General features: G+C 40.2%; 1 protein-coding gene across 6 annotated transcripts in view; it reads left to right on the top strand.

The window, feature by feature from the left end:
• DMD (dystrophin) overlaps positions 1-24,421 on the top strand; it is a 1,194,940-nt gene that overhangs the window by 1,133,039 nt on the left and 37,480 nt on the right. For all 6 annotated transcript variants that reach the window (XM_086469458.1, XM_086469399.1, XM_086469594.1 and 3 more), the window contains 5 exons: positions 2,667-2,868; positions 6,233-6,318; positions 8,905-9,062; positions 17,513-17,679; positions 19,785-19,896. In XM_086469458.1, the coding sequence (XP_086325584.1) occupies positions 2,667-2,868; positions 6,233-6,318; positions 8,905-9,062; positions 17,513-17,679; positions 19,785-19,896 (725 nt within the window). The remainder of the gene's footprint in view (positions 1-2,666; positions 2,869-6,232; positions 6,319-8,904; positions 9,063-17,512; positions 17,680-19,784; positions 19,897-24,421) is intronic.

Raw genomic sequence — 24,421 nt, 5'->3', positions numbered from 1 at the left:
TTCGGTTGGTTAGTTATTCCAGGTTGTCTTCTATACTTTCCCTGCAATCTGGTCACAGGTTGGTGTCTAATTACAAATATCCTAACATTTTTTCTCTTGCCTTAGAGGCCAAAGAAATATTTATATAGATGACTTAGTTTTCAAAAGAAGCTAGAAGCTACTGCTCAGACAAATTTTGGAATTTTAAATAGAAAAGAACAAAGAAGTGTCAAGAGAACTCACAAAAAGTACAAAGCACAAAGTGGTATGGCTTATTTCAATTAATGTTTTGCAAATCACTGAATGGTGATGAATACTCAGCTCTTCAATACATATCTGACTGTTGGGGCTTGTCTTTTGAAAGTCTGTCGTTTGTGGAACCTCCGTATTTGCTTTCAGGAAAGAAATACACAATTCATGGTTCTGGAGAGGACCCCACCACGTTTCTTTAATCTTGGTGGAAAAGATGCAAGAGGAGCTTAATGTGGCGAAGACCAGAGCCACTTTTCTACATATGAAAAGAAGTTCCCTAAAGCAGAGTGTGGTGGCAAGCACTTTTTGCTTATTATAAGATGAACATGTGTTATTAACTTCAAGATAGGACAGGGAGTTGATGAAGAGTGGGGTGAAAGGCTTTTCAGAAGTTGCTGCTTATTAGTGGGAAAAGCTTTCACAAAGTGGAATGACCTGTGTTTAGCGGTAGCTGCATATATAATTAAGCTGCTACTCAGATGCCTGGAGGGGTTCATTTAATTACCATTGATTCATAGTCTCAAAGGAACGGAGAGTTCAGCCTAAAGCTCGGAGTTAAAGGTGTTGTGAAGGCAGTGCTCTATTTTCAATTTGGCTAATAAATTATTAGAAGAAAAGCATCTTTCTGAGACTTTTAGGAATGGGTCTGATAAATATGCTTGTGCGGGATGTACCACTGACCTTAGAATAGCTGTATCTTATGTGCTAGTAGGTTAAACATAATATTCCAAAATATTTTCTTTTAATAAATGTCTATATGCTAATCTGAAAAAAGTAAAATTCCAATAAAACCGTGCACAAAACCACAGATTCAAAGTTAAATTTCATGGTATAATAATGGGGATAGCATTCCAAGCTTTCCTTATTCATTCTAGATCTGAGTATGTCAGACCTACAGGATGAAATTTTCAGAAGTGCTTAAGGGATTTAGTAGCAGAAGTCCCTATTGATTTCCAATGAAATTTATACTCCTGAAATTCTTTGGGTGATTATAAAATCCCAGCGTACTGTCCATGCAGCATTACTAAGCAGCCCTGTGTGCAGCTAAAGTATTTTTCATCTCCACTGACATCAAAGGGTCAGTTTCATCCTTGGTAAAATAGGATACTCCAATGTGAATTTGGCAAATGTGCCCTTAAGCTGGATCAGGTTCTAAAAAAAAATTCCCATACAGGGTTCTGCATTTAGCCTCTGCACTTTTTTTTTTTTTTTTTGAGGTGTTGCTTACCAGGACTCAGTAAAGCACATTTTTATTCCAATAAGAGAAAAATGGTCTTGCAGTTGAGTCAGTTCATTTGTCAGTTTTGTGAAGAATTTCCTGGAGGATTTGGGGCAGTTCATTTTGGGCCAGATGCTACTTCCTTGAGTCATGTTGAATCGTGCTGCACTTTGTGACTGCTCATGGTATAAGGAGGACTAACAGCGTCTGGGCTTCAATATCCCCATTGCTTACACCCTGGAAATTCACTGCAAGAAATTACAAAGGGTTTTCATGTGGCAGCAGGAATATCTGCATCGATAGTCTCATTTTTCTGATTTCTTTTGTTCTTATTCCTTTTGTACTTTGTAAACCAACATCCCATAACTTGGATTTGGTGTCCCCCAAATGTGATGCTGCTGTTGATATTACTATGCAGAGACTAAGAGCTGAGAAAGGGAAGTTCTGTTTTGCCTTGGACATCTGAATTTTGAAGTACAGCTGACTTAAATTGGAATGAAAATCAAATTTTTAAATGTCTTGTGACAAAAAATACTGCTGTATATTCACTGATACGTTTAAATCTGTCTTAGTAATATCATAGAGATATTTATAAATGTAAATGCTCTGCAGAATTAAAAATGGATTTTTTTTTTAATAAATTTTGAAAGAGGTGATTTAATGTTTCTGGAACCTTCTTTTCCCTGTTCTCACCAGAGTAGAAGTAACAGAGAGTTTAATCCCAGTTCAGTTGTGATTTGTTTGCATATTCCTTGTGGAGTTTCACTTGGTTTAGATTGCTGGACTTCTGTGAGAAATGGACAGCATGTCTCAGGAAAGCTGATGACATGTACTATGTTTAGAGCACATTTGGTGAATGCAGTAGTCAAATATTAGCTTATCTGTAGCAAGATAAAACATGAAATATGTAATTTTTACTTACATACCGATTTATGTCTAGTATTTCCATAGGATCCAATAGCATAATAGGTACTTTACAGCTAAAAATGAAACAGATTTCACTTTTATAAACACTGCCCTCTACAACCACAGCTGAATAAACAGGGCACTCGTAGGAGTCTTGAAACCAATCTAGCCCATGGCTTTCAGAGGACATAAAACGCCCTCTGGCCAGGCATGTAAGCCAAGTAAATTGTTCTGTTTACTTTTTTGGGTGCGGGTAACACAACCACTGTTCCTCTTCTGTCTTTATTGTGGGGTTTTTTGATTTTAACAGTGGATCTCCTGAGTCTGTCTGCTGCATGTGATGCCTTGGACCAGCACAACCTCAAACAAAATGACCAGCCGATGGATATTCTGCAGATCATTAACTGCTTGACCACCATTTACGATCGACTGGAACAAGAGCACAATAACCTGGTCAACGTTCCTCTCTGCGTGGACATGTGCCTCAACTGGCTGCTGAATGTCTATGACACGTATGTATGGGTGCTGTGAACATGGGGTGCTCAGGAGCTTTCCAATAGCACAAGGGGAAGAGGGTAACGAGCCGTCTCCCTCATTGTAAAATGAATGGCTTCGAACTGGAAAAAACAGTAGTTGAAAAAGCTTAATAAATGTAGTGGTTTAATGGCTGTATTTAGCTCAGTTAATACAGCCCTTGGTTAGGCTATCTAAAAATCCTAGGTTTATTAAGCTAAGCAATGAGAGAGCTGGAAAACAACTTTTTAAACAGATTTCTGTGATCAGAGCAATTCTGGGACTGCATGTCCTAAGTAGGTCACGGCTTTGCATGGCTGTTTTAATTTATTTAGATAAAGAAATTCAAGAGAATTATCGAGAAGCAACAGTGTGAACACCATCATATAGACTCTTGCATGTGTCTGTACTTCCGGATGTTAAACCTCTTCAGACCTGTCCATTTTCTGTAGCTTTCAATCTGTAATTCTTGTTCAAAGACAGAAGAGGTTCACCTCTAATCTAATGTGCTTACAACCCTTAGTAGTCAGGAGATTTGAGGAATACTTCATCTAAAGTTTAATTTTAAAAAATGTACCTATAAGTATGAATAAAACAGAGTAAATTTACCTTAAGAAAATTTATGAGTATTCCTATTCAGTGGGTTAATGGTGTTGCTCATAAGGCATAGACAAATTTCAACACTCGTTTTTAAGTTAATTTCAGAATAAACCATTGTTTTTGTATTTGGTGAACTTAGTGAAAAAAATGTCAGTGGAAGTCTTTATTTTTGTTTTTAAGGTTCTTGTCAGCCACCTTCAGTCAGACACGCTCATTACTGTGGAAGAATAAACATTTACATATAGAAATGGAAGGACATGGGTCAATCATTGTATTTCCATTGACATTTTGAACTGTATTGAAGTGCCGTAACATTGTTCTTCCACCCACCCTTCAGCACTGAAGCTTCGATGATCACCTACCAAAAAAAAGTACAGATTTGTACAGAGTCTTTTCCTGCAGGATCACCTCCGATAAGACAGTTGCTTATAACGTCCTCTGCAGCAGCTGCAATATCCTGTGAAGTGGATTACCCAGATTACATTATATTGTTGTGTAATGTACTGGTACTAGGGAATGAGGCTATATTCATTGAAGAGACAGGTTTTATTTCTTTAATCTGCTTTGGCTTCCATAGAACTCTGAATTATCTGAATTCTGAATTATCATCAACTATAAATAACATATAAACGAAGATACCCGATTAGTGAAAAACAGAAAAGATGTGCTGGGGATCTTAATCCAGATCAGCCACGTTAGAGGCGGAGAGGGAAATAAAAGGTCGTTCCACAGGCTGCTCCTGAGCTGGACCATCCGGTTTAGATTTGCCGTGTCCAGTCTGGTTTTCTTTATGTTGCATTGTGCTGAAAGTGCAACATTAAAAATTATAATTGGCTGCCTCCAGGCAGTTCTCTAGGTATGCTAGGGAAGTGTATGTTGCAGGATACAGTGAAAGAGAGAGGTGTGTTACGTGTGAGGAAAGCTCATAGCTATTTTGCTGGAATTGAGCTTTGAATTACATTGGTAAGAGAGGTGACCTTGGGGTTACATGTGTTTAGTTTTCATTGTAAACTTAATAGGCAGAGATCAACTGAAGTGCATAGCTGTACTGGAGGCATTTAATTAAATGTACTGAATCTTTACTTTTCTTATAATTGAAAACTGTCATTTGTAAAGATATTAATCAAATTCACAGTCAATGACTGATCTAATTATGGGCACAGCTCTGCAAATCCAACACGTTTCAGATTTGTTTTAATTGATCAGTCACTCATGCTCATTTGCAGTAGCATGTTAAATTATCGGTTTGACTTGGGAGGAGAGGAGAGTGAACTGAACAACTCATGATTTGTGCAAGTTTCAATTTAATATGCCTTGCAGGGAAATCATCGTTCTACATTCTTCTCATGTATAATTTGCATGAGCCTTATTCATCAGCAGGACTTTCTCAGGGCACAGATGATAATTAATTTGGAAAAGATTTGAGGGAGAGGAGTAAGAAGAGTGGAGTATGTAAGACATAGGTAAACAAGAAATGCTTGTTTGTGATGAAAAACACAAGATTCTTTCGTAAAAGGCTCTAAATTCAGCTTTGTCCACCAGTTTCTGTCTGCATCTTTTATAGGGTTTGCAGGGGAGATGCGCGAGTAGATGCACACCGCTGGCACCTACAGCGCTTGCATAGGATTAAAAAGACAACATGCATCTTTGCCGAAGAGTGCAGCCTGATGCATGACTATGGCACGCCTTTACATGGTTTATCTTATTCCCAGTGGCGTTCTTACTGGTGATGCCTTAAAACTGTTGATAAGGCTCTGTTTGAAAAAGTCATTTGGGCATTAGGTTCCTGTGTTGTATATGTCTTCACTTGCAATAGATGTTATATATTTGAAATGTTATCGGAAATAAAAGTCTTGGGGGAAGCCAGCAACTGGAAGTAAATTGAGCTAAGCCAGATGACTGAGAGAAGACACGAAGGTTTGTCATTGCGTCGCCTGCAGCGCAGAGGAGGATGTTTTCCTCGCAGTCATGTTCAAAAGCAAAAGTAATAGCACAGGCATGTGACAAGGCAGGAGTGAGAGGGGGGAAAGGCTGACCAGAGGCAGCATGGGGACTGATGCGGAGCATACCAGCCCCTTGGCACTGCACAGGGCGGGTTGGAGTGCTGTGAGGAGGAGCTTGGAAACCACACCGTGGTGTTAATGGCATAACTGTACAGCCTTGCCTGCTTTCTTGTGACTTCATCGTTCACCTGAATGGCTTACAAATGTCTCTGTTGCTGCTCACGGCTGGCAGAGGCTGCTTTTTCGTGCTTAGCTTCCCGTTGCCTCCTCAAACAAGTCAGGGCAGAGCTGACAGACAGTAAGCAAAGATCTTCTAAAAACGACTGCTACATCGCATTTCTAATGAAAGTGAAACTGTATTGTCTTTGGCAAAAGGGATGGTTTGCGGTTCTGTCGGGGACCTCATCTTCTCTGAGAACAGCTCAGCAGCAGTTCATAGAGAAGTCTGTTCAAATAAGCATAGGGTAAAGGCTCTTCACTCTCAGTTTTGTCTTAAAAGAAGTGGTGAGTAATTATTTCAGAACAAGACCGCTTCTGGTTGAACTGATGCAACAGCACAATCCAGTTCATCTGTGCCTTTGAAGCCACAACTGTATTTTATATTTCTAGTTTACCTAATAACTGGCCAGTATATGCAGTGCAATGTGGTTCTGTGTGGGACTTCATTTGTGACAACTACGGTACTGCAGTGAACATTTGTAGTAAACAAATTATGACATGAATGGATCTTATTAATCAGCCAATGTTTCTTTTTCGTTAGGGGTCGAACAGGAAGGATCCGTGTCTTATCTTTCAAAACTGGTGTTGTATCCCTTTGTAAAGCACACCTGGAAGATAAATATAGATGTAAGTCAATGTAATTCTTTTGGTTTTACCTCATTTTTAAATTCTGTTTTTATTCCTCCTGTTTATTGCATAAATATTTAAATAGCATACAGAAGACATTCTTTTGGATAGTCCAGATGGAAAGTGTGTTAGTTTGCTCTGTTTTGTACTTCTAAGTTATTTGTTCAGTGTGGGTTTAGGTACTTTAGCACAGTGATCCCCAAACTTTTTTGATTGAACCCCTAGCAGTAAAAAATTTTTGATCATGGACCCCCAACAGATGTATATTTATTTATAAATTATGTACAGGTACTATTGTACTACTATATTATGTACAATATAAAGCATACAAAAAATAGAAATCAAAAAAGGATGAGGTAAAGATGAAATAACCACTATTTTTAAATTTTAAATTCAGTTTATTAACAGTACAAAAATTATTTTTTCACTGCACCCTAGTGGAGTGTCTTGCATACTCACTGGGGTGCAAGAACCCCTCTTTGGAGACCACTGGTTTAGCATACTTTCGTATACAAAAATTCATGTCTACAGGACATCTTGCATTGCACCATTTTACAATAGATTAACTTTTTGAAATGTTTTCCACAATGTGGTCAGGGTCTTAGTGTGTTTAAACATAGTTGCTACCTTTAAATAAATAATAAAGATATGCAAATTTTGCATAGTTTATTAGACCAAATCCTGAAATACTTGAAAAAATTTCACTTGAAATCTTAGTTTTATCTGACTAATGAGTCAGTTCATTAGTGAGGTTAGGATCCAGAAAAGAACTACTGATAAGAGTATTTCTCAGCTTTCTGGTTAAATGAACTGGTATCACTCATTCACGCATTTGAAAAGAAAATGCTAAAAAAACAGCCTTTAGGATTTGACCCAATACCTTAGAAGTTCTTCATCAATTGATATTATTCTGTTCTTCTACTAATGAAAGTTGAGGAACACTAAAGAGAAAACAGACAGTTCCAACAATGGAGTCTGTGCGTGACCATGTCTAATTGGATCAGCTTTTAGGGCAATCACTATGAATGTCACAGTTTAGATCTGTAGTTGTTTCATGTGGGTGCTATGAAAAAGTATTCAGAAGATCTTTTAAGAAAATTACTCAGTACAGGTATTTTTCAAAATTATGTCGTTGAGGATTATCAAAGTTATAAAGGAAAACATTTATTCATGTTTTATAGTCTCCTGCAGTGTGTGTGCACGGTAATGCATAACCCCCCTTTTTAAGGTTGTAGAACACTTAACGTTTTAATGATGGGGAAATTGAAAGCTGAATCGTTTGTGGGAGAGGAAGGAATTATCTCTGCCAGGCTGTGGTCTGGCTTCTCCATCCATCCTGAAGTTGTAGTGCAGTTGCTGTTAGTATTGCTGCAAGTATGCGATGAGTTGCACCCCTTAACATTTTTTCTTTTATTTGTGCAGCAGAGCAGAGTTGGTTGTGCCAGAGCACAAGTCTTCAGGCTTGCAGAAGTGATGGAAGAATTTATCCCCAAATTATTTATTATAAAACCAGATTTGGCAAGAGTGAAATTCATGTAATTAAAAAATAATCCTTTTTTATCCATTCCTTTTATTCCTTCAGAAGAAAACAGGTGTCAAAGCAGCAAACTAGGAAAGTTGTCTCGAGCAGTACCTTTATAATTGTATCCCTGGTGTCAGGTGAAATATTAAGGCAGCTCCAAAAAAAGGGCATTATTTTATTCTAGTTCTCTCTCTCTCTCTTTTTTTTTTTTTTTTTTTTTTTTTTAACTCTTTGAAAAGTAAGAATTTATTCCGGTCATGTATTGTCAACAGAGATACTACCAAATAAATATTTCAGTTAATGGTAACCTGATTTTTCTTATTGTGAACTCTAAAACCTCCTCATTGTATATGTAGTATAACTAATTCCCACCAAATTAAATTGAGCTTACAAAGGGAAATAGTTCCGTCCTGTAAGGATTTTTTTTCTAGAATGATGCTATAACAGAATGTGGCTTCAAGTGACATTTTATTTCTGAAGTGAAAACTTGATATGATGTTAACATGTCCACTGGATGGCAAGTTCTGTCGTACTGTAATGTTTTTATTGCAGTTTAGAATACTCTTGGATTATAAGATTATGATATATCGAAGTTAGGGAGCTCTTGTTTTTCAGTTCAACTTGTCTGAAAGAAATGGATTCTCTGAGTTGTACGTTGATTGCTGAGACTTGAAAATGTGCTGTATGTTGTATGAGATTATTTTACTGTTAAACGATATTTTTAAAACAGTTATGTTGTTGTGGCTCAATGATCCTGCTGTTTAGTTAGCTGTGTTATAGAATCACAGCTGCTATTATCAGTAATGCCACAGGTGCTGTGTTAGAATGGCCTTTCTTCTATGGTACAAGCCAATAACGCTATTAAATTGTCACTAGATTGCATAGTTAACAGAAAAAAAAGTGTTTGTGGGAAGTGAAGCAGCCAAACTGAAGACGTATTTGTGTTCGTGTCCACCAAGGCTGTTGACCGCACTCGCCATCCTTTGAAATGGTGCAAACTTCCGCACGATTTGCCTCATCCCAGTAATGATGCTTTAGCCCTGGTGTCTTTTTCCTTCCTCCAGACCTGTTCAAGCAAGTGGCAAGCTCCACCGGCTTCTGTGACCAGCGCCGGCTGGGACTGCTGCTGCACGACTCCATCCAGATCCCTCGGCAGCTGGGGGAAGTGGCCTCCTTCGGGGGCAGCAATATTGAGCCGAGCGTCAGAAGCTGCTTCCAGTTTGTGAGTTCGTGTTTGCTCGCTGTTAGTTTTCTGATTTTATTTTGTGTCAAAGTAGCCTGTCCGTTCTGAAGATGACTGAAAATCAGGAATAAGGATCAGGGTACTGAGAGTCGTTTAATGGTGGTGGTCACTGGTGTATTAAACTGTTCCTTTGATGAGAGGTATTTGAATTAGCCTCTTTCTCTGGCTGTGGTGGGAGAAGCCCAGATTATGCTGTTATCCAGACAGCAAATAATTGTCATCAAGGCTTATATTGTAACTGAACCCTGCAAAAAGTTTAAGTCTTTGTTACAGCAGCTCCTGGTTTTACAATTTTTTATTGCCAGCAGTAGATCACCATTTATGGCTGCCATATAGGTGAACAGCAGTGGTTAATCTAAATTTTGGGTACATACCAGTGACAGCCAGGTGCCCAGGGGAGCGATAGGAAAGGAGTGACTGCCTGCAGTGCTGTCTACAGGTGAGGAGAGGAGTGCTCGAAGAGCTCCTTCCAGTGCTTGAATGGATAATGCCAGTTTTCTTTAAAGAGTACTGAAAGAATTTCTGTCCTGTCTGTTGAGGAATACACGGCAAACTGGAGGCTCTATTTCAAACTTGTAAATTATTTAATCTGGGGAGGAAGACAGTTAAGGGAATTATTCATCCTTATCCTAACCACCAGCAGAATGCACAAGATGAAGACAGCTGCTTAATGAAAAGGTAGAGGAGGGGAGGTAATGTATGGTCTGTGATTAACTCTCAATGGATCTTCTACATTACAATGGAAGAAATGCTCTTTTCTCATCCCCTAAGTGTCCCTGGGGGATTTTTTGTTTGTTTGTTTGACTGGGGGTGGGGGGAGTTGTTTGCTATTTTGCCTGCTGCTCAAGTTTCATTATGAAGTAGTTTCAGTTCTGTAGTAAGCAAAACACAGCAAGTTTTTTTCAATGAATATTAATGATTGGAAGTAGTCTTACCCACAGTGAATATGAAAAGAGTCTTATTCTAAAATCACCACAAACTTCAGTTGTGATGGGACGATTACTTTGTGCATTTTTTAAACTTCTTTTAACAGATTGATACTGCAGGATTCACATTTTCTCATTTCCATCATTCATATCTTGACCTTTTATAATTCTAATCTGTATTTGATGCCATTTCCAAATTAATGTTTTATAGGGCCATATCCTGGGTGGATAAACCATCGTGATAAAATATGAGTGGTATTGTTGATAGCTGGCTTAGACCCTGCTGTGGCTTTCAAGCCTCGAGCTCCGTGTTGGGCTTTCGAGTGAGACCAACACAAAATGATGCCACAGCAAATCCATGGTCAAAAGCTCGTTTGTGCAAATGACCTTCCTCAGAAATTAGGACTCATTGGATCCTGTCATTTTCCCAAGTGAATGACAACAGCACTTAGAACGCTATTGAAAAACTGATAAGGAAAGTGACCTTGGAATCTGACGAAACCATGTTCTTTTGGAAATGGGCCTGCCATTCTATATGTTTAGACTCAGAAAAAAACCAATAAAATTCATAGTGATGGAACACACAAAACCAGTTTTTATAAAGTAGGAAGATGACCTTGGAATAAAAGTTTATTTGAATAGAATGAGTTAGCAACATTGCCATTAGAAATGAAGACACACTAGCAGGCCGAATGCTGTATCGCATCCAGCTGCCGGCATTTCTAGAAACAGCCCAAGCACAGCTGAGCACAACCCTTGACGTGTTCATAAATCGGGACATCAGAAAACCTGAGGTTTCCTTCTCTTCCCTGCACTGAAAAATAGATTTTCTTCTTACCTGCAGCAGGAGGAATTTCATCCTCTCTTTTTCTTCTGGGCGAAGCCTCATTTTAACTTGCAGGATGGGAGGGTGGTTTCTGACCTGGATTGCAGCAGAACAGATGATCTGGGGGGACCAGAAAGAGGGAGGGAGGGTCGACAGAGGCGGGGAAACATTAAATGGGCAGGATAGAGTCCTAGGGAGAGGAGCAGAAATCCAAGCATAGGGAGAGCCCTGGTGGAGGGGAAGGAAAAGGAACTAAGGAGTGGAAAAATAAGGGCCGCCCTTCAGGAACAATGGGAAGAACAGTAGTAGGAATAACAGCGATGAAGGAAATGGTAGTAGGATGAGGCGTGAAAGAAAGGAGCAGCCAGGAATGGAGATGGGGGAAGAAATAAGATGAGACCTTTCCAGTGGAAGGGGAGGAGGGAAGCAGAGACGTCTTTTTGGTGTAGGATGGTGGTGCATGGGGGGCACGAGGGTCCCCAGGCTGGGGAGGCAACGCAGAGGGGCCGGGGCAGGAGCAGGGAGCAGCCTGGGAAACAGAACGGCTGGAGGAGCTGGATGGCCGAGGAGGATTGCACGGGGCTCCTGGCGGCCTCCTTTTACTGAAGTGAGATAATTCAATTTTTAAAATATTGTAGGGATTCATAGTTTACATTGCTGTGCGAAAACTAAATTAAGTCTTTCTTTGTACGCCCACGGTGAGGAATGCTTTTTCTTTGGGGTTTTTTTTCTTTCTTTTTTTTTTCCTTTCTTTCTAGTGATGATAAGCCAGCAATAAATTGCAGTTATGTCAGTCTGCAACAGATGTGTGCTTCAGAAATGGCTCTCCCAGCCCCCTTAGGTTAGGTGCCCTGGCAACGGCCTTGCCTGTCTGCACAACAGCAGAAAAAAAGGGGATGTTTACTGTTCCCGGCGATAACAGGGGAAATCTCTCCTGCTTTTCCATCTGAAGTGCAAGTCCTTGGGAATGAGGGTTGGGGAGGGCAGGCTTCCCAGCCTTGCTGTTGACAGCAGCCTGTCCGCTGCCTGCTCTGGCCAGTGCTGCCAGCTCCCGGGGAGCGGGTCGCCTCGTCTCAGGCGGCTGCTGCCCTGGCAGTTTTCATCCCCTGGCCCCGACTTCTGGTTTCCCATAGTTCTCCTCGTATACAGGAAGGTACTGATAGTAATTGTTGGGAGAGAAAGGATATTATGGGACTCTTCCTATGCAGGGTAGGGGGATGTAATTTCTGCTTTGAGATTTTAAAGAAAAACTATTTTTAAGCGAGAGCAAAGAGCTTGTTTTAATGGCCTTTTGAGGACTGTATGGTTCTGCCTGGGCTCGGGCTGCATCAAAGCAATGTAAATGTCCATGAAAAATGGAGTGAATTCAGTATTACTGCAGTGTGAAAGCACTTTCCTTTTAGTTCTGTGATGGGTATGTCTTTTAAGGAAACAGGATAGGGAATTGATATGGACTGAAGGACACATGCACTGTGTTTTAATCACAGTGGAAAATTATTAATATGCTTTCCTTGTATAGTGTAAATAGGACCTAGGAATTCATATCACTGCCTTGGATAAGTTACTGTGACATTGGGACGTTTAAGAAATGTGATGCGAAAAACAGAGTGCAGCTCAGATGACAATGTCTCTTGCTGTTTCTCAATAAAATTTTAGGTATTTGGTTCTTGGTTATAAACTGCTTGAAATATATTTTCTTCCAGGCATGTACTTGAAGTGGAGTACTTGATGTGAAAAACTACTACAGGTGAAGCTAAGAAGTAGTAAAATACATACAGTTAATTCATACCTGTATTTTAAACCTTCTTGTTTCATTTCACTTTGGCAGAGGAAAATATTCTAATATTCTGTGTTGTATAGTCTTCATTTCTAGGTTTGTACTTGGATCAATGATAAGGCAATATCAGCCTGGTTTTTACAACCACTTAACTGTGTCCAAATCCAGTGTATTTACTCAGACAAATAAAAGCCAAAACAGGGGCATGTTAGTCCCTTTAGGTGGAGTTTGGGTATTGCAAATCCTGGGCCAGGACCCTGATAGTAATTTTGGCCATAAATGCTGTGATTTGAATTGGCTGTGCAGTTGTTTTGTATGGGGTGGGTTGGTTGTTGGGTGGTTTTTTTAACAGTTAGGAAATATCAATACTTTGTACAAATAACTATACATAGTTATATAGAGGTCTATATGAAAATAACGTACAAATGCAGTGTTACTGTTGAGGGACTCAATATCTTTTGAGAGATCCAGGCAGCCTTTTTTCTATTCATAGGATATTTCTTCTTTTGGCTCTAACAGGAGGGAGCTGGCCTAAGGGAACTAGCAAATCCTTCCTCAAGCTGCTGTGCTGTAAATGTCATAAAACAGCAATTCTGGTTTTATTTCAGCAGGATTTTATGAACCTGTGCCTGACTTTGGGAGGCACTTTTGTGAGTCCTACAAGTGAACTGCTTTAAAGAGCTATTTTAAAATGGTTTAGGGGATGGGGGATGGGGAGCAGGGAGATGGCGTTTTTCAAGTGTGGGTGATACAAAACTGTACACTATTTCACTTCTGTGTTCATGGTTTTTTATTTTATTACTCCTTGCCATAGCACTAAAAAGATTGACTGGAGTAGTCAATGCAATCAAGTGTAATGCAAGGGGTCAAAGTAATGATCTTAAGGATTTGCTCCAAGGGTTGAGGCAGATTTAAGCAGTTTATCACCCAAAGTTACCTTTATAATAATCCTCTCTTGACCATGAAACAGCACTAGCCTCAGAAACAATAAATTCTTGACTTTTGTTTTCTTACCAGCCAGCAATGGAGAGAACACGAATGTACTGAGAAAGCCACTCGAGTGGAAGACAAGGTTGAACAGGGTTTGGTTTGACTGGGGAGTCAGGGCTGCTGTTCATGGCTTGCTCTGCATTTTTAAACTTTCAACGAGTAATGAGAATCCCATTCCTCAGTTTGGTTTGTCCAAAATAGTATTTACCTAGACTAACATAAAGCTTTCCCTCCCAGATGAAAAACATCATTAAATTAACAATGTTAATTTATTTCCAATTAATTTCCTACACTGCACATAAACAGAATACAGCTCATCAAAAGTGTTATCAGAAATTTGTGCTCTGTTGGCTAACTCTGTTTAAAACGATACCACATCATTCACGTAAAATCACAACAGAATTTTGGAGCATATTTCATATTACGGATAAAGTTAATATAGCATGTAATATTTTTTTAAACGACTAGGTGGAAGAAGAGGGGGTAAAAAATGAAAAATCCGACTCCCAAGTATTGTATAAAGATGCAAGCACCACCCAACTTCCTATTCCTCTATTGTTTCTGCAAAATAAATACTGAAAAACAGATGTCTGGAACATAATGAATTTGAAAGTCCCCCATAAAAAATCGTTACTTGTAAGCTGGAAAGGGCTTTATGAATTTACTTAATGATTCACTCTATTACTATAAAAACTGGGAGTTGCACAGAAATGTGTTCAAGAGAAGAACCATTTATATTCTTTACAGCTTGATCTTGTTGGTTGAGATACGAACTGTATGAATTCAGACTTCTTCCCCTTACATAAAATCTTCAGCTGCTGCCTTTACCGGATTTAGAGATTATATAAAAAATCGTAATAGCAGCTCAGGGAACAGTCGAGAACTGTCTGTCCTATACTGACTGACCCTGACGAGCTTTTCTCCACGTGGCTTTAAATCTTTGTGTAATATAATTCGGAACCAGTTCTGATACATTTTAATGCACCTAATCTTTCTGAGCACAGGTTTTGTACAGCCAGCCTGTGGAGCTCTGGGTAGGCAGCTATTGGGACTGCTGGCAATCGACAGTGACTGCAAAATTAAAATAGATCTTTGGATGTTACAGAAAGTCTTTCATCACTGCAACGTTTCCCTGCAAATTTAAAGCAGCTACAAGTAGAGAGCAGCACTTTGAGCGGCTCATTCTTATTCTGACTGCAGCTTGCACTGCAGCATTTCCATACACTTCATGTTTTTCTATTAGAAATGGCATATTAAAGAAATCCTCACAACATTTTTTGGAGGCTTAGAGGACCTCTATATAGAAAGTGTAGTCTACTAGGCAGGGTAATGGTTTGCCAGTGTAGTTCCTGGCTGATGCTGGCCCACTGAGTGAGCCACAGAATGTCTCCCCCAGACCCTTTACTGCCCTGGCTGCTAGCTGAAAAATAGACATATAGTGATCATATTTTATAAATATGCCTCTCTCTTAGGAGAGTTCTAGAATTAATTTAATTCTGTTGAATTCACTGATGTCCTGCAGCAGTAGGCAGTATCCGCTGTTCCAAACTAATTCTGTTGGCAGTGTTGGCTGGATTTTATTGTACTTTTGATTTTTCTCTCTTTTTTTTCTTTGGGGGGTTTCTTAAACACTGTAGCTACATGAAAAAAGCAGAGGTCTAGGGTTTAATGCAGAAGTCTTCAAAAATATTTCAGTGTGTGGAAAAAAAAAAAAGTTATTCCATTTCATGTAGGACCTGTAGCGAGTATTAAATTGTGAGGGATTTTATCTGAATAACTGTAGATATATATGTTATGGTTTGATGGTTTTACCCCAACATCCAAAAAGGATGTGTATGACTGCACTAGAAATCCATATATGGTGATCTTAAATGCAATCATTAGAGTCTTTAGAAGGTTTCCCAAACTAGCATCTCAAGAAGGAAGCCCTAACCAAAAATCTGTTTGTTTCTGATTAACTAAAGTATTGCAGCAGCATTTTAAGTCAATTTTAATGCAATGCATTATTCAGCAGATATGCTGACTGTTTTTTACCACATCTTTCTTGTGGCCAGGGGTTCTGTTTAAAGGCTTTGTGTTTTTCTCAGTCTTCAAGTATTGATCAGTTAATTTGTTTGTCAAGATTATAAACAGTGTTAGTTTTAAAAAAAAACAAAACCAAAACCACACAAGTAATTGGTTTTCCCTATAGCTCTCTCTCCTTTAGATCAGTTACATTATTTTCTCTCCGGATTCGTTGCTAGCATTTTTTGTTGCATAAGTTTTTAGCTAGGTCATACTAAACTCAGATTTCATGAGAAACTGGAAGAGTAACTGAGAGCAAGCAGAAAAATCCCCAGCACTCAATCCCCTATTCATCTCGGTCCATGTACATGATACATTAATGCTTATTACTTATTTAAATGCTTCAAATAGGTTTGGAACCACAAAGGAAGACAGTCTGCCTTGTGAAGTTTGAAATGTAAAAGACTGGCCCACTGAGGGCTGTAGTTGAAAGCCCAGAGAAAAAGGAAAACAGAGGATTTAAATATATGCAGCCCATAAATATGCTGTTTCTGTTGGGTAACATGGAAGGAAATGTCTCAAGGAATTTGAATTAGCACTTAGTGACAGTTTAGAGAAATGGAGCGGGACAGTATCCAGCTTCATCGCTTGGGCTGTTACCCGCACAGACCAATCCTTCTCTCTCCAGTCCTCCCTGCCAGAGCCCTTCGCTGTTTCCACCTGATCCAGCACCTCACTTTCAGCGCTCAAACCAGCTCCTAGGTTCTCAGATAGCCCGTTTTGTTCTGGCTTCACACCACCCTGCGTGCCAGAGAGACCTTTCCTGTAAACATTGACTCTGTCTCACTTCACTGCTCTCCTTAAAATCCCCTTTGCTGCTCTTTGCCTTTGTTCTGCACCGTTCTTTGCAGTGGCTAGTCTGCTGGTGTGATCTGACCTCTGCCCGTGCAGATGGATCACTGTTGTCCCCTGTGGCCTTGTGTTTTTTATCTCTTTGTTGTTTCTTTTTCCATACTGTAGGTGCTGCCAGATAGGGACAATATATCATTTTTTGGTGTGTGTATGGTGCCTGCCGCAATGGGATTCAGCTCTATGACTGAGCTGCCTCGAAGTTAACGTAGAAGAGATACCTGAAATAATCACGCTGGTTAGCATGTGATGGGACCGCAGCAGAGGAACGGGGCTGCTGGGCAGCGTTCGTAGGCTCGTCTGCTGTTGGCAAAAAGGCAAAAGTGGGAAGCCATGGCATATGAGGCTCAGTCGTATTCTGTTGGACAAAACTATTGTGTTTGCAGGCAATGATGGGAAATTTAGAGATGGTATGGTGAGAAGAGGGATTTTGAGGCATTTAAGGAGGCAGAGTTTACATGTTCAACAACAGGCTTGAGAAGGGATTTGAATGATTTCCTTACGTGTGCGTTTTGAAGAAAGGTCAGTATGATAATAATGAAGGGTGTTAAGGAGAAAGGAATTTTCATCAAAAGACGTGCAATTTTTAGGGCTCTAATAACACAAAATGTTTTTAAAATGGGTGAGAAGCAGTGCTATGCAGGCTCAGATAAGAGAGATGGGAAACATGGGATCAGGCATCAAAGGTCATCCTGTAAGTGGATGATTTTCTCTGTGACAGAGTACATGGTAGTGCTGTCTATTGTAACGGAATAAGAGAAAGAGATTTGAGACTTTAATGATGGTTTTCAGTTCCTGGCTTGAAGGTGGGATCCTGGAGATTTTTTTTATTTTTTAATTATTTTTTTTAATGAATGGCTGGACTGAGGGAAAAGCTGGAGTATATTCAGGGAAAAGATACGGAGTAGGCGGGAAGCAAATGGCTTGAACTGTTAATTAGCTGGTAGTAGACAGATCGTTAGCGCTCAGCACCTGTTTTTCTTCCCCTGTGTTACAGGCCAACAACAAACCGGAGATCGAAGCAGCCCTCTTCCTGGACTGGATGAGACTGGAACCGCAGTCCATGGTGTGGCTGCCCGTCTTGCACAGGGTGGCTGCTGCTGAGACCGCCAAACACCAAGCAAAGTGTAACATCTGCAAGGAGTGCCCGATTATTGGATTCAGGTACAAACTCACTCCCTTTCTGCCATGTGTACTACTGCTTGATGGATCAAGAGCTCTGCTTGTTTCCAGGCAAATCATGCACTTGATTTTATGCATGTTGTTCAGGGCAAAAACAGTTGTGGTGGGACTAAGGGAGGTGACAGAGTACAGTGATGTGTGAGTTGAAGAGAACAAAAATCACCCATCAGTTAGGAGATGGCCCTTCCTCTGTGTCCCGGCCTTTCCATGCCTCAACCGAAGTGTTGGTGGATTGCACAACTAATATGGTTTGCTTTACGTTCAGTGTGTCCTATACATGCAGTTACATTTTCTGAATGGGATCCTAATGAGTTGCTTTCTGTCATGGTATAAAGTGAGGAAGTGCCTTGAAAATTTGCAGACGTGTAAATCTACATGTGCGTTTCTCAGAGAAAGAATGTTGTTGGTGGAACATTAACCTGGAGTGGGGGAAATGTTACTGGTCTACTTAAACATCTGCATCGACACCATGGTTACTACGGCAGTGAATAAGTCACTGTGTGCTAAAATGGCTGTGTGTTGGTATGCCTGTTAAGAATCCACTTAATGGCTAAGTAAATACTCACTTTCAATTATGCCTGGACTTGTTTTATCACTTTGCTTCGCAATAGCTGCTTTGTATGGTTTCTGTCCTTTTTATGCACGGTCGTCTTTTACCATTGGCATTTCTCCTTCTATGGTATTGTGGTGTTCACAAAGAGCTTTCTGTAATATTGTTTCTAAAACCCAGACAGAAAACAGCAGCAACCAGTACCACATAGAAAAGCCATCGTTTTGCTCTAACCTGGGAGAGTATGAATGTTGCTTTTATGCATGTAGTGGGGCAGTGCTTTCTGCTATGCAGTCTCACAGGCAGTGGGAAACGGAAAATAATGAAGGTATTGCTTTGTTTTGAATCTGGGGTTTTCTTCGGTGAGGCTGTTCCTCTAATCATCTAAATTCTTCTCCTGCTTTTATTCTCCTTGAATATCTTAACTGGGAAATGATAAATATCACTGAGGAAGAGCTAGGGATGGGATATGAGTAGTTCAACACATCCACAGAGTCTAATTTTCCCATTCCCAGATGCAGTTTGTGAACTACTGAATTACTTAGACAGTTTTGTATAAACAGCCAAAGATAAGTAGGTGGAATTGAAAAATGTGGCACTTGAAAAATCAAAGGATGGCAAGTGAATGGATAGTCTGTAGTGAGCATCAAGAACTTGGGAAGTGGACACTGGAGCTCTGTGTTTGCGTCTGATTTTACTTGACTGATCTTATCTGTCTTTTAAATTTATGTAACAAATCTATTATCATGATAGTAGAATCTGTCTGTCGCAGATTATTTCTCTGGCTTTGCAAGTTATTGAAACCCTGCATACACACTTGACAAAAAGATAACTGTATTGGAAGGCTTTTAGAAAGCTAATACTGTGCGCCTCAGTACGTGTAAAACAATGTTCTTTTGAGGTCATTGTGACTGAACTGCTTCGCATATTTAGAACAAGACAACCCTTATGCCTCCGGCTCTTTCAAGCACTTCAGCATAGCAGATACAACAGTTAGCTGCCTCATAGAGCTGATGAGATTAAATAACAGCCCGAAAGTGCCTTTGGAGTTTCGCATGGATGGAATGCCATGCAGGAAAATAGTCTTGATAGAGGTGCTAGGAAGGACACAAACAAATTTCTGCCTTGTATGCAGCAGTTAGGAGTTTGCTGGAGTGACTTGTTGAGGAGGGCTTTACTTACTTGAATTTTACTTCCTCAGCACATCCTGTGTTAAGAACTGTGGTGAAGAGGGAAAGAACTGAAATTAGCATTATAGAAACAAAAAGCTTGGTGGTGTCTTTTGTATGTTAAGAGAATGTGATTGCGTAGAAGTCTTCGCTGTTGCCCAGTTAAAAATTTTTCTGAAGACTCAGCTCTTTGATAAACATCTGAGGCAGCACTAGCCGTCTCTTGGTGGCAGAGGAGCATTGCCCGGCATTGCACCCTGTGTGACATCTCAGGGAAGAACTTACTTGACACAGAAAACTTGACAAGATGATATGAAGCATTCCCATATGAAGCTCTGAGGCCGTGTTTTTTTTTCCTCCTCTTTTAGGTACAGAAGTTTAAAGCACTTTAACTATGACATCTGCCAAAGTTGCTTCTTCTCTGGCCGTGTTGCAAAAGGTCATAAAATGCACTATCCTATGGTGGAATACTGCACACCAGTAAGTAGCTGTTTACTGACCCTTACTGTCCCTTCTTATGTAGAAAGGAAAAACTTCATTTCCTATGTGCAAGGTAATGGAGCGTTTGGGTGCCTTTTCTTTCCCCCTCTATAATTAAATCACCTTTCACATACTATACATGCCAGCAATTTCTGATGCTTACTAAAGGATACTCCAATGGTTTGAAGTAAATTGAAGTTCGTTGTACAATGCTGTGTCATAATCTATTATTGCACACTAATGACTTGTTCCATGTTCAATGCCATAGTTCACTTTATGGATCTTGCAGGAAGCCTGTGATTTGTGTGAATACTCATTCATGTCTTAGGTTGGAGTGTTTTCTCCATATCAGTGTGAAATTTTTCTTCCTTTCCTCAGCAAGTTGCTGCTTCACATGTTTTACCCCCAACACTATGATTACATTTTTTAATTCTTTACTATTTAGTGGTACCTTTGTATTGTATGACCACTTCATGATATACCAAGGAAGCTCTCGAGAGTAGCAAGCAAAAATCTTCATTTTTGAAGACTGGAAGCCAGGGTGTTCCATGCCGAGCAATGCAGATCTGCTGCATTGGTGGTGTGGTGAGGGTCTTCACCCTTATTTCACAGCTCTCAAAAGGGTTGCTTTTGCATAAATATTTCTTTCATACCAGAGAGCTGGCAAAGGAAATTCCATATTACTTTCTTGGTGTGCTCCTTTTTCTTTTTTGGCCACTCGTGACCAGTGCAAAGGAGCATAAAGTAGAGAATCTTTTAAATTGTCCTTCCATGATGCAGCATGACTGAGCTTTCAGCTACCTTCGCTATTGTTTGTGGTGGTCTTGAAGCAGTGCATTCTCTGGTTATCATTCCCTGGTGTGATGGGATGGTCCCTAGTCTTGTAGTTTCATCTGCAGGTCAAACGCAAATGGTGAAATTAAAGCATCAAAATTAAACATGGGCTAGCGTCGTAAAATTATATGAACTGTCTTTACATCTTCATCCAAAAAAAAAAAAGACATGGCCAAAATGAAGTAAAGACTCTCAGCTTTTGTTAGAAACTTAAAAAATATTTTCCCCTAAAATATTATAGTCAAGCAAAACTGGTATTTTTGTTGGCTTTAGTTTATGGATATTTATTTGCATCATCTGTCAACTTTTACTGTAGCATTTAAATGGCGGTATTTAATATGAATCTGCAAGGGCAAGTAACGAGCCTTTGCTAGCTTTTTGTCGGTATTCATTGGCTGCTGCTCTTCAGCGTCGTCCCCCAGGGGCCGAGGTTACTGGAAAGGGCAGTTTGCCTCAACTGCTGCACAAGTCAGAGGGAAGTGCTGGTGCTGCCTGGGCAGGTCTGAACAGACTTCTCCATCGCAGGCATTCCTAGAGCAGAATCTCATGATCTGAGTCGTAGGCAGAGGAGCGACCCACCGACCGGGTTAGAGCATTCCTTCCAGCTGCAGCTGAATGCCTCCTTGCTGAATTGGCTGAGGCTTTGTTTTGCAGTTTGCCACTCGTATTCTTGCTAATAAGTGACGTGGGAGATTTGTGAATGGTGCACAGAGTCCGCAAACCAACATCTTGCTACTACTTTTTTAACCTGTTGATAAGACATGTTTTGAGGAGAGAAACAAAAAAAGATTGTGAGACACCCTCGCGGCCTGCAGCTACTCATTGCAACACAGAGTTCAGCAGGTTTCTGTTCTCCCTAACAAATTACTAATAGGCGAACACAGTGGTGAACAGAAAACCTGCAACCACATCCACATTGCTGGATCAGAATAAAGAACCATTCACAGCCAGTACATTTTTTTGTGAATCCTGAACTCCAGCAGCCCGTGCTAATGTGCTGTGCCTGGCTGCACCAGCAGCCAGTTGAATTAGAGAAGGATTAACTGGGGGGGGGGGGGGGGGGGGGGAGGTGAATGTGACGCACAGCAAGCCCTGATCTTTTTTGTGTTGCCGCTATTCAAAACATAAACCCAAGTGCTGTGTGACTGAACAAGACATCCACTGAAGCTATCGTGTCTAGTATGTTTTCTAAACAATGTTTTTTAAATTAATGAAAAGGGATTTGCTGGTGGCAGAGGATTTTTTCCTTTTCCTCCAGACAGATCTCTCACCTTAAAACGCATTTTGGCAGACAGAAGACATTGTGATGCCTTCTTTAATATATCTTTGCAGTAGCTAGATGTACACAATGAAGTGTTTTGATATTTTTGTTCCCCCTCCCTTTTACTTCCAGGAAATCTTGGAGCACTGCAGTCTTTAATTCTGCACGGGGAGATTTGAGAACTCATGCTAAATATCTCTGGGATGTGATAATTTTTCCTCTCCTGCAAAAGGCTGAGGCAGAATAAGGGCAAAGCAGTTCCCTGATTTTCATTTAGACAGAAAAATTGCAACAATTATTTCTGAAAGCAACACAACTTGATTTATTGTTCAGAGAGGGGTGACTTTTAAAGAGGTTTCAAATAAAGCATAAAAGACAACTTCTAGACTAGGATTTAAATGTAGGATCATTTTTCTCTTTGGATTTAACGAACAGCGACACATCAGCATAAAAACCACCTTGTTAGACGGAAACGTGTCAAACCCAGATACCTGTCTAGAGCTAGTGTTTAAGGCCAAGGCAGAGGTCTGGGGTGAGGATTCAACAAGGCACTTTTTTAAACCAAACTGGGAAAAGTCAGATAGTATAAAGTTTTTCTTACGTGAATAAGAACAACTATTTCTTATGAAATAGTTTTGGTTTCGGAATAGTTTTGGAACATGCTTGACCCAGCTGCCTATGTATTGCTTTGATTTAAGAGAGCTGGGATGCTGAAACACCACTGTTTCTTCCTTGTAAACCAGTTCTGCTGAGAATTTTGTTTCCAATGATTTTACTCTGAAAATAACGTGTAATAAAACATCTGTGGACTAAATCAGAAAGTTTGGCTGAAAATAGCCTCAGTTTATCCTCTTGTCTACATAATAATCACATTTTCTTTGCCTTTCTTGTGCTTCTTGAACACTTTTTAAGTGGCAGTTGGATTATATGAGAGGTGCCTGGTGCTTCTAGTTGTCGCTAGAAGACATATTTTCTTCTTGGGATTCTTGTGCTACCAGCTAGATTGCGATATTTCTGTGCAAACACCATTTTATTGTTTAGTTGTCATGCAAAAAGCTCAGGTGAGCAAGTGGGGGGGGAGGTAACAGTCCTAGAAAGGTTCAAGTGAAGAACTTTCTATTGTTAATCATATCTGAAAACAATTTGAATTACAAACAGATACAACGGGAAGTGATCACAACACTGAAAACAGGCAAGGCAGGAACAAGTCGTTCTAAACGGCACAGGTGAAGAAACTGGACAGAAAGCTGTGCTTAATCCATTTAAACCAAGACTAAATATTGAAAGTTTTTCTCTGTGCCCAGCTGATGTGCTCTGCGTGCTCTCCTGATGCTGACTGGCTAGGAGCTCTCCTAGCAGGCATTGCCAATGGCATTTGGCAGAGGGAATTCCCTCCTGCTGGGGCACGCGAGGCCACCTCCATAAATCCCATTTCCAGAGTCCTCTGGGTGGTCCGGGCATACTTAATCCCGCCCTTCCCCAAAATGTCTTTACTTCTGATGTGTTGAGGAAGTGATACTTCATATTATCAAGGATTATCTCAGTTTCTTGAAAATACAGATGCTGCTGTACTCACTGTAGGTTCTGCTGGGTCACTTCTCTGCCAATCATTGCTTACACTGAATTTTCCTACCAGCCAGGCTGACCGGAAAGACAGCCAAATTCTTTCCAGCTTTACATGAAGCTTGTAGGTGTTGTCAGTACAGGGATAATGTTTGTCCTTTCTCTTAATACATTTCAGTCTTTCTGGAGATTGTTTTTCAGGGCATCCTTAATTTTTCTACCCAGGCAATTGTTTTAAAATACACACATCTGTCTTTCAGTGGCTCTGTGAAGCTTGAGTTGACTGATAGATCCCAGCACCTCCTTCCTCTCTAAATAGAAGCCATAGAACTCATTAAAAGATGTCAGAAAGATTAACTTTTCCCTCATTTCTTTCCTTCAAATTAGATACGCTGGAGGAGCAATATCGTTATGTGGGTCAGGAAGAACTTAATTTACTGTAGAAGAGCAGTATTGCAAAGTCGAGTGTCTCTGCGAGGTGCAGCCCGACTAAAGTAACTCAAATCTTCCATTAAAATTCTTCAGAAAATCGCCCAACTCTTAATCAGGCTCGCAAGAATTCTCGCATCTTCCCAGCAGACATCCTTTGAACTCTTCCTGGCTCATTCTGGTCTTTAGGAGACTAATTCCACTTCACACTCCTCTGCTGGTCTCTACAGCAGCAAGGAAAGCCGACTGCAGGCAAGGGAGTAGGAAACTTTGTGCAAATTGTACTCTCCTCAGGGTATTGATCTTAAATGCCTGCTGGCTTCAAGTTAAACAGGTGCAGGAAGAAATAACTGATCTAAGAGCTTTCAGCAGCTCTCACCTGCTTTTTATTTGTCTTTGATCAAAATATTAACGGCAGAGGAGACTGAGAAGGGACAC

The sequence above is a fragment of the Leptosomus discolor genome, chromosome 1, assembly GCF_034619465.1.
Source record: "Leptosomus discolor isolate bLepDis1 chromosome 1, bLepDis1.hap2, whole genome shotgun sequence".
Classification (NCBI taxonomy): Eukaryota; Metazoa; Chordata; class Aves; order Leptosomiformes; family Leptosomidae; genus Leptosomus; species Leptosomus discolor.
This window is presented reverse-complemented; position numbering and strand designations above follow the sequence as displayed.